Source organism: Meriones unguiculatus, chromosome 15 (assembly GCF_030254825.1).
Source record: "Meriones unguiculatus strain TT.TT164.6M chromosome 15, Bangor_MerUng_6.1, whole genome shotgun sequence".
Lineage (NCBI taxonomy): Eukaryota > Metazoa > Chordata > Mammalia > Rodentia > Muridae > Meriones > Meriones unguiculatus.
Window position 1 is genome coordinate 68,398,228 of NC_083362.1, and position 17,646 is coordinate 68,415,873.

A 17,646-nucleotide genomic window follows, 5' to 3' on the forward strand; every position below is an offset into this window, starting at 1 on the left:
AAAACAGCTTCCGGGTGGGCACCAACACAGACAATTTTCTGGATGAGTCCTGGGCAGACCAGCTGGTATATAAAACATAAAGAATGCCTTCCTAAGATTATAAGAACTAAGTGAAATGAAACAAATTACAGATATCCACTTTTAAACTAAATGTGTAACCATCAGATGATACTGAAACGTATATAGATTATTGTAAGACTTTAGTTCCTAGGCTAAGCCTTAGTGTGTCAGTGATGATGATAAAGGAGTGTTATCAGCGGATATCTACAGTTATTACGGTTCAGGCATTGTTAGTCATCAGTTCTAGAAGGGAGGTCTCATTATTTAGTGCCTGCTTCAAAGGTGAGGGGGTTCTGGCATAGACTAAGAATTTGCTCAAGAGCCAGGTGTGGTGATTCCTACATTGGGAGGCAGAGGCAGCTAGATCTCTGATGTTTGAGGCCAGCCTAGTCTGGAAAGCAACTAGCACAGACAGGGTTACACAGAGAAATCCTGCCCTATAAACAAAAACAGCAACAAGTATATTTTTCACAAGATCTTACAGTCTAAAAGCATGTAAGACCATCTTCAAACCTAGGCCTTTTGGCCCTAAACCCCGTCCAGTTAACCATGACCTGCTTCATGATTTTCACAAGTTCAGAAAAGGATTTGGTGGATCGCAGGGGAAGAAGGTGTGATGAACTGGGATTATAAGCAAATTGAATCAGGCATTTTGTAAGTAGATTAGGGAGAGTATCATGTGCTGAAGACCTGACCTTTGTGGATTGTGTCACCACATCAGCACGAGGTTATTAATGGCTGCTCACCTGTCTGGAATATTATGTCCATTTAGTGCTCTTAAATCCTCACTCCAAATTACCATGTTTTACTGTGTAAGCTTTCCATGTGATTAGTATTAAGGCAAGCCATTTCCCATTTCCTTCTTTTTTTTTTCTTAGCTTTATTGCTAACCAACAAATAAAAACAACAAACCATGCTATAAATAAAAAAGGGAAGCTACTATTAAAAGACACTTTGGCATCATCACATTAAGGGGTGAGGAAATTTTTTATTTGTGAGGATTGCGAACGGGCAGAAAGACAGGAGGATGAGCCTGTGTGGTGAACACTTAAGTGGTCTCACTTAAAACCGGAAGACGAAGCCAGTGGCTTCAGGCAGTCTCTGAGCTGGCATTCCAAGCTTGGTGGCTGTGTGTGAAGAGCCATCATACCAAAGGGCCCTGTAGATTTGAAGAGAAGACAGTGTTCTTAATCCCTACTTCTCTGGAGCAGAATCCAAGCTGTAGGCATGTCCACGAATAGATCTTGGAGTGTAATTATTGAGAGCGTCTTGAGATTCACGACAACCAGACTCCCATTACCTCCTTAATATGATCTGATCCCAGTTCTTCATGTTTTATTCATGAAGTTCGCTTTTATTCATTTGATTGTCTTCATCTCTCTTTATTTCTCCCTTTAATGTGGAGAAAACAGAGCACCATTCTGATTCCCTTTGATTTTGTCATTAGTACACTTCACGAAGCCACTTAACAGATTTTAGAAGACTAAAAAAAAAACCCTGTTTTTCGTGTGCGGCTTGTCATCAGATGATTATGGAGTCTGATGAAGATTCCACACTGTCTCCCGCAGGACCCCCTATTTACTAGTCAACTTAGGTAGATGATGCTTTCTGGTAAATTGAGCAGGGTGTAATGATGTGAAGCCATACCATCTGCTATTATATTTAATATTTAAATGGTAAGTTTGGAAAGCATAATTTTATGTCATTTCATAAAACTTTTAGCAGAGCTACTTGAAACGCATTTATTTGAAAACAGACCAGATTTGTTTGTAAGTATTCAGTTAAGGAAATTCTTGTTTTTCACTAAATGTCAATGTATCATATATATATATATATTTTTAATTTTCAGGGATATCTTGAATATCTGCATTATAATTAGGATCTTGTAGGACCTAAGGAAACTACTGCCTTTTCAAAAATGAAATTGTTCCAATAGAGGAATAAAATAATTGCATTAGCATATTAGCATTCTGGGTGGAAACTTTCTCCTCTGTTGACACTCCAGTGACAAGTAGAGAAAATAGTTTCCTAAGTTTGTACTTGAATGCTAAGGTTTCTAAGAATGCATGGGGTCAGTTTATCCTGTCCTAGAGAGAGCAGGCTCATTGAGCCCAGCAGGGAGCAAGGTACACTGGTATTTTCTGGCTATTCTCTTGGTCCCTTGACTGAGTTTAGTGTGCCGTTTGTCATAGATCACTTTGTTATCTGGCTCTTGCAATTAAGAAAGCAGAGTTGTTTTTATGTTCAGTATGAACTTTTGCTCTTTCCATAACATTTTACATGGCTTGCAGTAATTAAAAAACACTAGCCTTTGTGTGCTTTTGAAGGGCTTTTGTGGTATTTAGAGGCTGCTGTGTTCATCTAAGCTGTGCCATGCTGTCAAAGGGCATTCAAGTTTCCTCTCAACATACCATATCCCTGGGGAATTGTGGCACCAATTTTTGCAGTTCAGCCAGGTGCTTTCTTAGTGATTTCACCTTTCTTACTGGTGCTTTCTGTCCATCCAGGCTTGTTCGGTGATTTCTTAAGGGGTGATGTAAGCACACTTACTTGTACATGTTGAACTTGTGTGAGTTCACATGGCGTCTCCAGCAATGTAAAGTTAGCCTTATCAGTATCATTAGCCTTACATTATAGAGATGGATATTCATACCACTTCATACTCACTAGGAAAGCTAAGATAAGAAACACAGATAAAATGCCAAGGTTCCAGCTGTACGGTGGTGGCTCATGCCTTAAATCCCAGCACTTGGGAGGCAGAGGCTGGCAGATCTCTGAATTCAAAGCCAGCCTGGTCTACAGAGGAAGTTCTAGGACAGCCAGGGCTATACGGAGAAATCCTGTCTTGAAAAACTGAAAAAAATAAAAGTAAAAAATGAAAAGCACAGATTCTTGAGATAAGAAAGCCGGAGACTTTGCATCCTGATAGTGCAAACACACAATGGTGTGTGAGTTTGAAAAACAAATTTTTGTTAATACCCAGAAAGTTAAGATATAGTTGCTGTTGGGCCCAGAAATTAATATTCATACAGAGAGTAGCACACTAGGATTGTGGGAGTGTTATGCATTGTAGGGCCAGGCCTCAAGCAGTGGGAAAACCCTGCAGGTGAGTAGGGAAACAGGAAATGGATATCTACTCAGTGACATATTGCTGGACCATAACAAGTGTTGGTGTAGTATCAGTGACCATGAAGTCGAACACTCTGTATGGAATGGCTTCACTTAAATGGGATGTCCAGAATAAGCACACTCTTTTTCAGAAATTAGGTGGGCAATTACTAAGGTCCAGCAGAAGAGCAGGAGTGGGACTGCTAGAAGGTCTGGGGTTTCCTTTTGGCAGGAAGACAGTTCTGGAATTAATACTGGCAATGGTTACACAGCCTATGAATATACTAAAACCTAAGTTGCGTACTTCAAGACTGTGACTATTGTGTTATGTGGATTATGTCTTTATTTTAAGAATTTTAAACTTAAGCATTTGGAAAGTTGGATATTTAGAAAGCTCGCAGCCTAGGCAATAGCAGGCCTTTCATAAATACTTGTTAATTATTATATTTCCCTATTTTTTAAAAAGAATGTGTATTTAACTGTGTAAAACTGTTGAATGAAATTTGCCAAAGGTCTCAAAGCAGTAATGGCACACAATTGATCTTTCTCAGCTATGTAACAATAAATAGTTTCTTGGAGAAGGAGCTACACAATGGAAGATGATTTCCGTAAATTTGTTGCACTTACAATAATACAGAGACCCCAGTCTTCAGCACAATGTTTAATTGCTCCCATTAAGACTCTATTATGTCTGTTTCTTGTGGAATTAATTTGGTTAGTATCACACACCAAATTGGGAATAGAATTTATAACTGGTACGTATTCTTGTAGTTTAATGGTTTCAGTTCTTCTTGAACATTTAAATCTGAAAATTGAGATATATACTGCCTTGGTAAATGATAATGGTGAAATATTTTTTGCTTTGCAAGTAGAATTCAAAATCCCTGTAATGAGTTTCTTTTTCCTCTTTCCTCTTTCCTCCCCCTCCCTCTCCTGAGACACACTGGTTTCTCAAGTTATGAATTCAGTTTCTTTGTTTATTCTAGCCATGTAGTTTTTCTTATTACATACCCGTTTAATTTTTAATTTCTCATTAAAAGTAAATATGGCTAATTTCCCCATCGATATGCAAGAAGTCTTCCATGTCTCTGCCACAACCTTGATATAGTGCTGTCTAACGTATTATTACTACATAATTAAAACGGTGGTTTTGTTTGTCAAATAGTTCTGGCACAGCAATTCGTCAACACATTCTAAGTGACTCACGGGCTCATTTCTGGGAAGCGAATCCAGTGCTCTTGAAGGTAGAGTAGTGTACATCACCTGGTGCGAGAGCTGTTACAGCTGTGGGAGAATTAGCGGTCATCAGCAAGGTGTCCCGATTTTCTTAACCATGCTTGTTCCATTGTGTGATGGAAGCTCAGTCAAGATTCCAACCATGACTGGTTTGGGACACCCTCTAAGCACAGACCATGTACTGGTCACTGTGTTCACAGAATATCTCTGTGGAATTGCGGTGGCCACATTCAACAAGGCTACCCCTGCCCTCTGCCACTGAAGCTGCGCTTGTGGGAACTCTTGTGATATGGGAGGAGCAGAGTGACTAAGGCAGAGACTGGCCTGATAGACCAAAGGTGGGTGGGGCGCTGGAGAAAGCACTGCCAAGTTATGATGAACAGTTCGCACGGTATTCTCACCATGATGATAAGCCACTGAAAGGGTTATACTGAGGGTTCAACTTAACCTTACTCAAGGTTACAGTATGAAATCTGAGGTGACAGAACCACATGCCTGAGGCCACATAAGTGGCCACTGTGTCCTGGTAAATGTTCCGGTAGTACTTGTTCGAGGTGTGCACACCAGTGTGAGAGGAAGCACAAGATGGAACCATCACAGTGAACCTGAGCACGTCTGAACTCCCCCTTTACATCTTTCCTCCCCAGTGAGTAACTCCACAGCTGATCGGAGGAAATTTTAGTATAGAATTATTATAGGACAGCTTTCTCTTTGCCACCTAAAATTCCTTGAGTAATATCCTAGCCTTCCTGGGGGAGGGGCCCCCAAAACAGTCCTTTTCTCCTGTGGCTGTGTCCACCTTTGCATGATGTGTGCATTAAATGAGGGTGCATGCTATATATGTGTGCTTGTCTTGTTTCCCGGAACCTGTATCTTCATTTCCTTCAATAAGTATAAATGGTCACGTAGGCACTGGGAATATAAGTGCTCTGGAATTTGCTGTCCTCCTAATACTTGACATTTGGAGTAGATGAATGAAAGGGATGACCGACTCATTACTCTTCTAGAAAGGAGAATTTACCTTTGAAAGACCAAGATACCAGACACACTGTATGCCTCCTATAAGACTGTGACCTGGGAGGTTGCTCAGAAGTCAGAGCTGAACAAACCACACTTGGAAATCAGGATAAAAAGAATTGACAAAACTGAGCATGTGAGTTTATAGGAAAGATTTTTAAGGATAGAAGATATAAACAGCTGTGAAGAGTTTGCTGTTCTCAACATCTGGGTTTGCATATCAGATATACTGCATATCAGATATTTACATTACAATTCATAATAGCAAAATTAGTTATGAAGTAGCAATGAAAGTAATTGGGAGCAGGGAGGAGATGGTGCAGTGGTTAAGAGCACTCATCACTGCCCTTCCAGAGGACCCAGGTTCAATCCCAGGACTCACAGGCAGCTCACTACTGTCTGTAACTCCAAGATCTTATACCTTCACACAGACAAACACAGAGGCAAAACACCAATGCAAATAAAAATAACTTATAAAAATAAATAATAAATTATGAAAAATAAAAAAAATAATTTTTAAGTGTCACCACAAATAAGGAACTGTGTTAAAGGGTCGTCACATCAGAAAGGTTGAAAACCACTGCACTCACTGTAGGCTTCCCTACAGCCTGATCTTAGGGAAGCATTTTTCCTAATTGAGGTTCCCTTCTCTCAGATGGCTATGCCTTGTGTCAAGTTGACGTAAAAAAACGCCAGCACAGCTGATCTCCTGTCAGCTTGACATCACTGTTAAGCCATAACCTTTCTTGTTTATCCCCAAAGGCACACATTAATACGGATATCGCAATATGAAATATTCCAAGTCTTAAAAGTACCACCGTCTTTACAAATTCAAACACTTAAAAATTCAGCCTATTTAAAAATCCAAAGTCTCTTTTAAAACTTAAAAATCTCTTTTAAAAGTCATTCTCAACTGTGGACTCCTATAAAATAAAAAATAAACTAAATACATCTTACTTCAAGGAGGAAGAACAGGGGCACAATCACAGTCTGAACAAAACAAGACCAAGTTCCAGCAGTAAATAACTAATTGTCCAATGTCTGTGATGTATTCACAACTTCAGGGCTTCTCCAAAGGGCTTGGGTCACTTCTCCAGCTCTGCTCTTGACAGCATACAAAGCTTGTCTCCTAAGTTCAGGAAGGTTCTGCTCCACTGCTGCTGCTGTTCTTGGTGGCCATCTCCAAAACTGCCACACAGTGCCAAGCTTCAGCTCTTCTCCCTGACCTCTTCATGAGTTCAAAACCAGCACCACCTGGGTGGCTCTTGCACTATTGAGTTCAGCTGCCAGCTTAAGGTATGACCTTGGTTGCCTCTGGAACACAGCTTCTGTGTGCTGACAATGAGGGCACATTTCTCAGAAGACTTTGTCTCAATGATGCTTGTCTCTTCTTAATCAGTGTTTATTCCTCAGCCCCAGCCAATCAGCATCCATTGTCCCACGCAGAGTGAAGTTTTACTCTAGTTGTTCTGGTGTCTTGTTAATCACAGCTGATTCTTCAGCTCCAGCTAACCAGATAGCACAGGTTCATCACACAAAAGGCACAGCAGAGTCTTGGCTTCCCTCTGAAATTTCACAAGCCTGGCCTCCGTCCTCTGCATCACTCTTAACATGCTCATCTCCCAAGCTCCTACAGAGCAACTCCCCGAGTTCTCAACACTCAATAGCTCTTCTAGCCTCAAGTTCCAAGGTATTTCCACAATTCTCCCCAAACCAACATATGTATGTCACAGCAATATCCCACAATTGTGGCACCAACTTGTCTTAGTCAGGATTTCTGTTGTTGCAATGAAACATCATCACCAAAATCAAGTTGGAGAAAAAGGTTGATTTGGCTTACACTTTCACATTGTAGTCTGTCATTGAGGGAAGCCAGGATAGGAATTCAAACAGGGCAGGAACATGGAGGCAGGAGATAATGCAGAGGCCATGGAGGAGTGCTGCTTACTGACTTGCTTCTCATGGCTTGTTCAGCCTGGTTTCTTATAGAACCCAGGACCCCAGCCCAGTGGTAACATCACCCACAAGGAGCTGTAATCTCCCCATCATCACTAATTAAGAAAATGCCCTGTAGTCTTGGGAACAGCCTGAACTCATGGAGACACTTTCTTAATTGAGGCTCCTTCCTTTTAGATGACTGTTCCTTGTGTCAAGTTGATGTAAAACTAGCCAGCAAACGTTCCTCAGATAAGCTTCTTACTGCATCAGGCATTGTTAATGCAGAAAAGAGCTGAGAATAAGTGATGGTGGAGTGTTCTATCCCAACTTGGACAACTTTAATAACTGTATTAGTTATTTCCAAGGCAACTTATGCCAAGACAGCATTTAATTAGGCTCACGGTTCTCCTGGGTTAGAGTCCATGATGGCAGAGGAAGGTGGTGGGAATAGATGAGAGCTCACAAAAGCGGAAGGCTGAGAACAAACTGGAAATGGCATGATTCCTTTGAAAGCTCAAAGGCAGCCTGAGGTGACACACTTCCTCCAGCAAGGCCACACTCCTAGCCCTTCCCAAACAGTTCTAGCACCAAGTATTCCAGTACCAGTACCAGTAAAACTTGATATTTGTAAGAGCCAGTGGGACCCATTCTCACTCAAACCACCATAATACACCCTCAGAAGCTCGGGGAACATCTCCGAAGAGGGGGCAAAAAGAATGTAAAAACTGTGAGAATGGGGAGGGAGATGTGGAGTAAAAATATGTCTTTGGGACGTGATGTAGCCATTGTACTCATGAACACACTACAGCCATGGTTACCTACATAAGACTAGCACAAGATTAAACCCACCAATACTTAATCATAGATGAAGGAAGCACCAGTGAAGCCATACCCTTCCTCAAAGGAGTATCAGCTATGAAAGCCTATGAAGGGAGGGACATCACTTTCCTAAGTGGTATAGCCATAGAGAAGTGGCCCTTGCTCCACTCAATAACTTTCCTCCCACACTCCAGCAACTTATTCTAAATTAGCAAAAAGAAAATATGAAAGTATGTGGTGGTGGTGGGGGGGCTTGTTTAGAAGGGTTTCAGTGGGAGAGGGAGGAGGATGGGGGTGAAAATTACTAAAATTCATTATTTAATACATAAAAGAATTTTAAAAAACTGGAAGAAATCTATCATGGGGATTCAGAGAACATTTAAACTTTTCTTTTTTTTTTTTTCCTTTTTGCACAACTGATTTCAATGATCTGACTCTACTGAAATGAAAATACTAGCCATTTTCCAGTACTTCCTTTGCTCCCAGAACAGTTTAGCAGTCCTGGGATGTCACTGGTTATTCCAGGTAAGTGTGAAGATACTGAGGTCTGGCAGCTTTAAGCAGTGGTCTCACTTATGCAACTCCTAAGTAGACGCTTTCAAATTAGTTTTTCAATACTTTTAATTTTTTTAAATTAAAATATAATTCCATCCTTTTCTGTGAAGCCCATGCATTGTCTAGTATGCTCAGTTACTGCTGACTCGAGTTGGGAGGTGAGAAATCACCAGGAGAAAACACATATCAGTGAATGAGCACATTTTCTGAACATCTGTCACCTTCCTTGCCTGTTTTTCCTGTATCTATACCTGACTCCCCATCCCCCACTTCTGTTCTTTCAGACACCTGATCCTTTATATGAACTCTTTTAAGCCTGTCACTGCCTGCCCCACCCCCTCTCCTCACTAGCTGTTTCTGAGTAGGAGCCAATCCCTCTTCAAAGTCAATACCATCTATATTGGTTAGTGCTTGCTGTTTAACAACCACTCCAGAACCTACCTCTCTGTGGTTCCAAGTAGGAGGGTCACCTAGACCGCTTTGCGCCTGAAAGTTAGCCACCAGTGGCAGGGACCATCAGAGGACCAGAGCCTGTGTAGACTAGCCCAGACTTTACCCAGGAAACGGAAGCTTGCAGTGCATCTTGGGTCTATGTTTGCGTCTCTTGTATTATCTGCCTCTCTGCTTTCTTTCATCCGGAAGCGTGTCACAATGCCAGCCCGCAGGGTGGGGAGGACCACCGCTGCCTCACAGAACTCTTCATTGTCACTAACTCAAATGAACTCCTTAAGACAGCAGGCCCTGCCTGCCACCACCTGCGGCAGCATTGCGTGCCTGTGTTCTTGGGTTCCTTCTCGGTGCTTACAACATCCCGAGGCAGTGGTTAGCTGACTTCCTGGTGACAAGGGGGCTTAGAGACAAGGACCACATTTTTCAATGTAGGATTTGGCACATAGACAAGTTTTAAAAAGCTTACGACAAATAAAGAATAATCCAGGGAGCAGACACCTGGTAGTACGAAGACTGGGTTAGGCCATAACATGCTCACAAAATCTTACAACCTACTTTTTGACATTTTGAGTGTTTCTGCTAAAATAGAAGAGATAAAGAAAATTGGCAATGATTTGATCAAAATTACTTAACATTTGCATACTGTCTTTGTAGGTTTACTGTCATAGTCCAAGTTGTCATTTTTGTCTTTTTTTATGTGTCTATGGTCCGTGCTTAAGTGTGTATGATATGCGTACATGTATATAATGTATGTGTATGGTTAGCATGTGTGAGCGCTGGCACACACGTGCCGTTGTATGCATGTGGCAGTTAGAGGGCAGCCTCACATGCTGGTTCTCACTTTCCACTTAGGTTGAGGCAGGGCCTGTTGTTCTGTTCTTCACTGCTGTGTACACCAGGCTAGTGAGACTGTCCTATCTCTGTGTCCAGATTGGTCATAGGAGCCCTGGATGCCAGATGCAGGCAACCATGCTCAGCTCGATACACACTCTGGATAATTGCATTCAGGTTCTCATGTTTACATGGCAAGCTTTACACCCTGAGTCTTCCCCCAGCCCTTGTTTTTCTGTTATTATTATTTATTGTGTGTATATAATGAGTGTATTGTGATCAGCATATCATGGTGCATCTGTGAAAGTCAGAACAACTTTGGGGAGTTGGTTCTTTCCTACTTTTTCATCGGTCCAAGGACGAAACTTAGGTTGCCAGGCTTGCCTTTTAATTTTACAAGTTTATGACCATAATGGTCAGGGAAAGTGTGCCCATCCTTAAGTCCACTCGGATCTGGGATAAAATTTCCAGTTTAGAATGCGAAAAGGAAAAAGTTGGTGGCCTCTCTGCTGGGATGAGATGTAGGCTGCGCCAGTGTGTGTGCGTCCTCCACGCCGGTCCTAGCAGCACACCTGTTCCCAGCTGATAAACTTCACGTGCACTGTGTGTTTCAGGTGCAGCTCTCAGCGTTCCTTGACCACAGTTCCCCAGCTGGGCTCCTGATAGCCAGTCATGCAGCGGAGGTCAAGAGGGGTCAATGTGGGGCTCCTGATGCTCCTTTCTCAAGTGTTCCATGTTGGGATCAACAATATTCCACCTGTTACTCTGGCAACCTTGGCTGTCAACGTCTGGTTCTTTCTGAATCCTTTGAAGTCCCTGTACCATTCCTGCCTCAGTGTGGAAAAGTGTTACCACCAAAAAGACTGGCAGCGTTTACTGCTCTCGCCCGTGCACCATGCAGATGACTGGCATTTGTATTTCAACATGGTGTCCATGCTCTGGAAAGGAATAAAGCTGGAGAGAAGACTGGGAAGTAGATGGTTTGCCTACGTCGTCACTACATTCTCCCTACTCACGGGGGTGGTGTATTTACTCCTCCAGTTCGCCGTTGCTGAACTCATGAATCAGCCTGACTTCAGAAGGAACTGTGCCGTCGGTTTCTCAGGTAAGGAGGACACTTTCCGAGGAAATGTGTGAGGACCGGGAGGAAGGTTGGCTGTTTTCTCTCCTGGTTGATAAGGGGACAGGACCCCAAGTCCTGGGGGTCTGCATCTCGAAGAACAGTCCGAGTGGGGTACAACCAGGCATTATTGAGGCTGTTCTGCATTATGCTGCGTCTTCATTTTGAGGCACTTAAGGCGACAGCCTTCTAGGAGGTGGTGTGTAGTACCGGAAGCACACAACTGGCTCCCTCACGGTAAGCGAATGGAGTGGGTCGCAGGCGTCTTTACAAAAGGTGAGTATGCCCATGAAGCAGGCTCAGGGTACCCTGGTTCCTAACTTGTCTGAGTCCAGTGGGGAATAACCCACTTGCATGCAACAGGCAACACGAAGCAAATGGAGCAACAAAAAAGCCTGGCCTTCACTGGGAGCTGATCCCCAAGGCTCAGATGGCTCCCCAGGGTAGATGACCTCCTGACCGTATATTTCACATTTGCAGATGACACCTCTAAATGTCAGCCTTCCTTCACCCCTGTCCACCCAAGGGTCATAGGAAATCCTGAAGGACAAGCTTAGACGAGAACCCAGGCTGGGCTAGCCAGCAATGCCTATATCTCAGCATGTTGCACTGCAGATCTCCCACCGTTATCGTTAAGAGTCGTGCGTATGAAAGGGGAAGAACTGCGCCTAGGTTCAAGGTTACCTAGACAATGCTGCTGCGTGTGCCTCTCAACCATTTCATTAAAACAGATATCCAGCCATGATGGAGAGAGGGCTCGAGGGTTGAGAACATGGATGCTCTTCCAGAGGACCTGTTTCATTTCCAGCACCTTCGTTAGGCGGCTCACAGTCACCTGTAGCTCCAGCTCCACTGGAGCACATATACCTGCTGGCAGGGTTTTTCCATAGCGGCTACAGGAATACACACTTGGTGTTTGTTCCTTGTGAATAGTCATATAACAGAAAATAAGGTGCCACTCTTCCTGCCTCTCTGGGCACCCGCAGTCGCGTATATTTACCTGGACACAGACACATACCCATATACATAACGTAAAAATGAACCTTTAAAGTGTAAGCTTCCAACCTATTAACATGGTGTGTGTCCCGTATTTTGGGAGCCATCAGAGCCCCGCGCCACTACTCCTCCTCCTTTGATCATGTAGCGGATCCGGAAGGAGTGGCTCATTCTTGGCATCGTAGATGAGGAAAGTGAAGCCGCTGGCTCAAGGCTGCCCAGCTACTGAGAAGCAGAGCTGGGGTTTGAACCCAGATTGGATGCCATCACCATGTGCATTGCACCTCACCTTTCCCCAGAAGTTCTGTTTTCACAGATGTTTCATGGGACTGAAATTGCCATCCATTGGGATTTAAGTTAGGTGTCCTCTAAGTGTGAGAGTGTGGAGTGTGGGTTGAGGATGGGGGAGTATGATCCTGAAACGGAAAGAACCTTCCTCTCTGACTTTGCCCCATCCACTCTTCCTCCCTCCCTCCCTTCCTCCCTTCTTTCCGAAAATGCAGCCTCTGTGTGTAGTTTGAAGCACACCCTGCTTTTGCTGTTTCTCCGTAGAGACTGCAGAACTCTTGGTGGTTCTAGTTGTTCATTTTTCATATTCTGATCACATAAAAGTAGCTGCTTTAAAGTGGGCAATTCCCTGGCATTTGGTACTATTCCTGGGGGCCCATTTCCACCTGCTGTGTCACCTCCACGGAGGCAGTAAGAATTTCTGTGTCAGATCCATCAAAGCGATGACTGCCATGCTCATCGCTCTACAGACTGAGTTGGATGTAATAATTGAGTAATTGTTTTCGTATTGACTTAGTTTTCTTTGGTGCCAGTTGGTTCTCTCCTTGTTTGAATTGTTGATTTGGGGATGTTCTCTTTTCTTTTCTAGGAGTTTTGTTTGCCTTGAAAGTTCTTAACAACCATTACTGCCCCGGAGGCTTTGTCAACATCTTGGGCTTTCCTGTCCCCAACAGATTTGCTTGTTGGGCAGAGCTGGTGGCCATTCACTTCTGCACTCCAGGGTAAGTTCTTACTCTCAGGGAATAAGCATAGGAACTTGATGATCCTTGTGGACAGGCATGGAAATAATAATGAGGAAACAAGTTATCTTTTTATGTGGTATTGGCCTGTAACCCCAGCACTTAGGAATCTGAGGCCAACTTGGACTATAGAGAAATTCCTTGTCTCAAAAACTAAAACAAAACAAGTTGATTTGTCAATGGAAGTTTATTTTTTAACTCTGAAGAAAGATTTAAGCTTCATGATTTTGATATTAGACATTTCCCTGGTTGAATCCATTAGCTATTCAAAAACTGTGTAAATTAGGACTGTGACTTTCTTCTTTTGTAATTGGGGATAAGAGATTGTAGTTTACAGAGTTGAGGATCAATAATAACCAGCCACTGATGGATTCTGTAGCAGTATTCTAGAGAACCACTTAGATACCATGGGAAGATAAAAAAAAAAAAAAAAAAAAAAAAAATCACACCACACCACACATACTGGCCTAATGCTTTGGAGCCATGTTAAACTAGTTATTGCCTTGGTAATAAAACTCTTTAAACAGAAAAATTTTACACTGTAAACAGATGAAGTCTGCTGGGTGTGGTGGTGCAGGCTATAATCTAGGAGACTGAGGCAGGAGGATCATAGATTAAAAGTCAGCCTCAACCACATGTTTGAAAAACAAGACAACAAAATGAACTCTGAACCATTTGTGGTTGTGAGGCAGCCATGGGCTCTACTCTGTTACTTTGCCTTCACTCCATTGTTATTGAGGCTTCCTCACAGGCCCCCCTATAGAACACTCAGGGGTCTAAGAACTACCATTTGGACCTGCTAATCCAATCTTTTCCTGTATCCATGAAGACATAGAGATGTAGAGTTTGATACATCATTCCCAGGAGACACTAGGCTCATTTTGATTTCACCTCCTGATTTCTACCTTTCACTCTGAACTTTCCAGCTTTGGTTCTTTCTCTGCTATTTTAACAAAGGAGGATGAATTATGTCACATGTCCCAGCTCTCCTACTCTCTTCAGTTCGCACAGTCTGTATTATGACACTGGAAACATGGCTTGTTTATTTTTCCTGTATGGACCTGGGCACTGTTTACACAGGGGGAGATTTCAAGAATAAGAAAAAAAAGGAGGACTTCATTTGTTTATTCATTCATTTATTCATTTAATTTTTGTTCAGTTTGGAGCTTTTATTTTGGTTTTCATTTGTGTGACTTGTTGGGTGCTATGCCCCATTCAGGAAATGTTCCCTGTTGTGTGGTGACTTATTAACTTGGATCCTTCTTTAATGCTAATTCTCCATCATTGGCAGCTGGTGTATAAATGGTACAGCCGTGGCACCGAACACCACTCATTTACAAGTGTATTGCTATTTATGACAGTTGAAGGAAGAAAGCCCAGCAAAATCTTCAGAGTTTTCTTTGCAAAAGGGTCTAGTTATGTCTATCTCTCATCTTAACAGCCCCCTCTCTTGTCACTCACAGTTCCTCCACTCTCTCAATGCTACTTTGGTTTTCTGTGTACCCAGTAGGCTGTTGTCTGTGCCTGGCAGTACTCAACATTCATATGACAGTCACCCCCTCCAGTGCTTGAACTTCTGCCTTATAAATGAGACCACTGGGAAACAGTGCTTTTTATATTCTCTTGAAGGAATTTCTGAGGCGTGCGTGTGTGTGTGTGTGTGTGTGTGTGTGTGTGTGTGTGTCTTTCCTTGCATAATACCCTTGTTCTGTGTGTAGAGATGTGATAGTCTGAGCTCAGGAATTAAATGAAATTTCCTTCCTTTAACGTGTGAAAGAATAAGTCCTTTGATTTTTAAGCTTTGACTGCCTTGAGTGATAAACTTCTAATGTCTAAGCGTCTACTTAAGCATGTGTCCAAATACAGATTGAGCTGACCACTGGCCTAGAGACTCAAAAAAAAGCAAGTGCTTCCTGAAGACTGATCTGTAATCTCAAACAAGTAAAAGACATAGTTGTTTGTTTGTTTGTTTTAATGCCATACAGCAGAGGGGGGAAGAATAGGAAGGAAAAACAAAAAGAAAAAGAATGGGAAAAGCCAGTGCTCTCTGTACTCTCCACTGTGAACCTTTTGGTGGTTGTCAAGTAGAATCATCTTTGGGGAAACATGGTGAGTCTTTAGAACAAAGCCTGCTCTTTTGTTAGAACTATGTGGGCCGCTCTATGTCCGGGAGGGAAAAACAGTCTGTCAAAGCAAACATTTGGTACATCCCCGGGCTTCATAGAGCCATAGATTGTAATTGCCTGGGTACTCTTGAGTGTTCTGAAGCAAAGTGTCCAGAAAAGACAGCCAACAGGCAGGCAGAGCATGCCCTTGACCCCAGAGTCGGGTACTCAAACTCATTTACATGGTGTCACTATTTATGACTGCTCAGCTTCTTACTTGTCCCTTCATTCCCTTCCCCTTCCTGGGACTCTAGTAGATGCCACACTAGAGGTGTCCCTGCTCTAGTGTGTGGGGTGCAGTTCAGGGTGGGTGCGGAGAATAGGCCTTTCCTGTAGACTCCCACCAGGATTGATAGGAATATTGATGGAAATAAGAGGGAGCTGAAGGCAAGAGCAGGGTTAATTTTGTAAGCATCAGTTTTATTCTGTTCTGTTAATCTTCCTCCAAGGATGGGAGAGGGAGAGAGGGAATCAGATACAAAAGGAAAAAAAAAAAAAACTGAGTGAGGAAAGAAATCACAGCAATTTAGGAACTGCTTTCTATTGTCAACATGTTGAAATCCACCAACAGAGCAGGATGTTAACTGCCAGGCCCACCTGCGGAGTTCCCCACACAGGTTTGTGCTGCAGAATTTGTTGTTCTCTCCTATGAAAAGAATCAAGGGATGGCATTTCCAGAGTGAGGACATCAGGGCGTTTCAAACTTAGGTTCTTATTAACTGGTTCAGAGAACACTCTTTCATAAGCCCTTATGTACTTTTGGGTTATTGTCTAGTCTGGGAAAGCCTCTGTCAGGCTGTTTTACATACACTCTGTAGTCTCCTATGCTTTCCTAGCTCGCTTGTGCACTGACTGACCACTGTCACGTCTTGTTTGATTGACGGGGATGCAGTCACTTACCTGTGGTGGTGTAGTGTGACTTTGATTTCTTCACTGATCTCAGTGCTTAGTACTGAATTGACACATAACTAAAACACTTAAGTAATGCTCTTAATTAATGCTTAATAAATACTTAAGTAATGCTCTTAATGCTCATCTTTCTTTGGAAATTCTGTTACCAGGAATCCATGATGCTGTTGGTTATTTCTGCTTATAACTAGTGATATACCCTGAATGCAGTTTTGCTTGGGTGTGACAACTGCCATATCATTAAAGTATATTTGTATGACTCTCAAACTTGACTGAAACTGGTACATTTACAGTGGTTTTTAATGCATTGTCAAGTGTATTTTGACATAAAGGAACTTACATTTCGTTTCTGTTTTGACCAGTTTTTCTTTTTTTCTTTATTATCATTATTATTTTGCTGCGATGATAAAGAATATAACTAAAAGTAACTCAAGAAAGAAAAGGTTTGTTTTGCTTACAGTTTACAGCCCAACATTGAGGGGAGCCAGCCCGAGGCAGCAACCTTGAAAGAAAACCGCTTCCTGGCTTCTTGCCCATGACTTGGTCAGTCTGCTTTCTTACACAGCCCAGCACCCAGTTGGCCAGGAGTGGCACCATCCTCAGTGAGCAAGCTGGGCCCCACCACAGCAATCTTCAGTTAAGAAAATTCCCCATAGACATACCCAAAGGGCAGTCTGATGCAGACAACTCCTCAGCTGAGGTTCTTTCTTCCAGGTGTCCATTTGACGGAAAATAACTATTTACTAGTGCTCAGTGTGGGAGGGGCCAGTCCATTGTGGGTGGTTCAATCCCTGGGCTGGCAGTCCTGGGTTCTATATGAAAGCTATGTGAGCAAGCCAGTAAGCAGCAGCCCTCCAGGTTCCGGCCCTGTTTGAGTTCCTGTCCTAGCTTCCTTCCTTCGATGAGGGACTACAGTATAGAAAGGTAGACCCAGTAAACTCTTTTCTCCCCTTGCCTTTTGGTCATGGTGTTTTATCATAGCAATAGAAACCCTAACTAAGATAGAGAAGAAGGTGTGCGTAAATGGGGGGAAGGGTATGTGTAGGGGGGGGAAGATGTGTCAGAGGGGAAGGTGTATGTACATGGAGAGGAAGATGTATATATTCACTATTAGAAAAAAAAGGCAGGACGAGGCAGGTGTGCTTGCCTTTGCAAAGGAAACAGAAATACCTCAGTCAAGAAGCATTGCAAGACTCTGTAGCACATCCTTGGAGACAGAGCCAGCATTGTTCCCGAAAGTATGTTCTTTCAAACACTAGTTCCTCTGTAAGGTTTCTTAGCTTGAAATGAAATCCAGGGACGCAGAACCTGGGCAGTAGAACAGGGAACCTCATATAGCAGGCAACAGAGGCCGGAGAATGTAAAATTAGATATAACTACTGAAATTGCTGAAGGACTCTAGCCAGCTCGCAGA

The 17,646-nt window shown here is 42.8% G+C and overlaps 1 protein-coding gene and 1 long non-coding RNA gene across 3 annotated transcripts in view; one reads left to right on the forward strand and one right to left on the reverse strand.

Moving 5' to 3' along the window:
- Rhbdd1 (rhomboid domain containing 1) overlaps positions 1-17,646 on the forward strand; it is a 119,572-nt gene that overhangs the window by 12,355 nt on the left and 89,571 nt on the right. For both annotated transcript variants that reach the window (XM_021635107.2, XM_060368723.1), the window contains exons 2-3: positions 10,629-11,119; positions 13,008-13,140. In XM_021635107.2, coding sequence (XP_021490782.1) covers positions 10,687-11,119; positions 13,008-13,140 — 566 coding nt within the window. In that variant the 5' untranslated portion in view covers positions 10,629-10,686. The remainder of the gene's footprint in view (positions 1-10,628; positions 11,120-13,007; positions 13,141-17,646) is intronic.
- Positions 1,039-9,274, reverse strand: LOC132647993 (uncharacterized). The gene is made up of 4 exons (XR_009586317.1): positions 9,175-9,274; positions 4,375-4,452; positions 1,361-1,452; positions 1,039-1,219 (listed from the first exon to the last, which is right to left on the reverse strand). It is a non-coding gene; the product is annotated as an uncharacterized LOC132647993 (long non-coding RNA).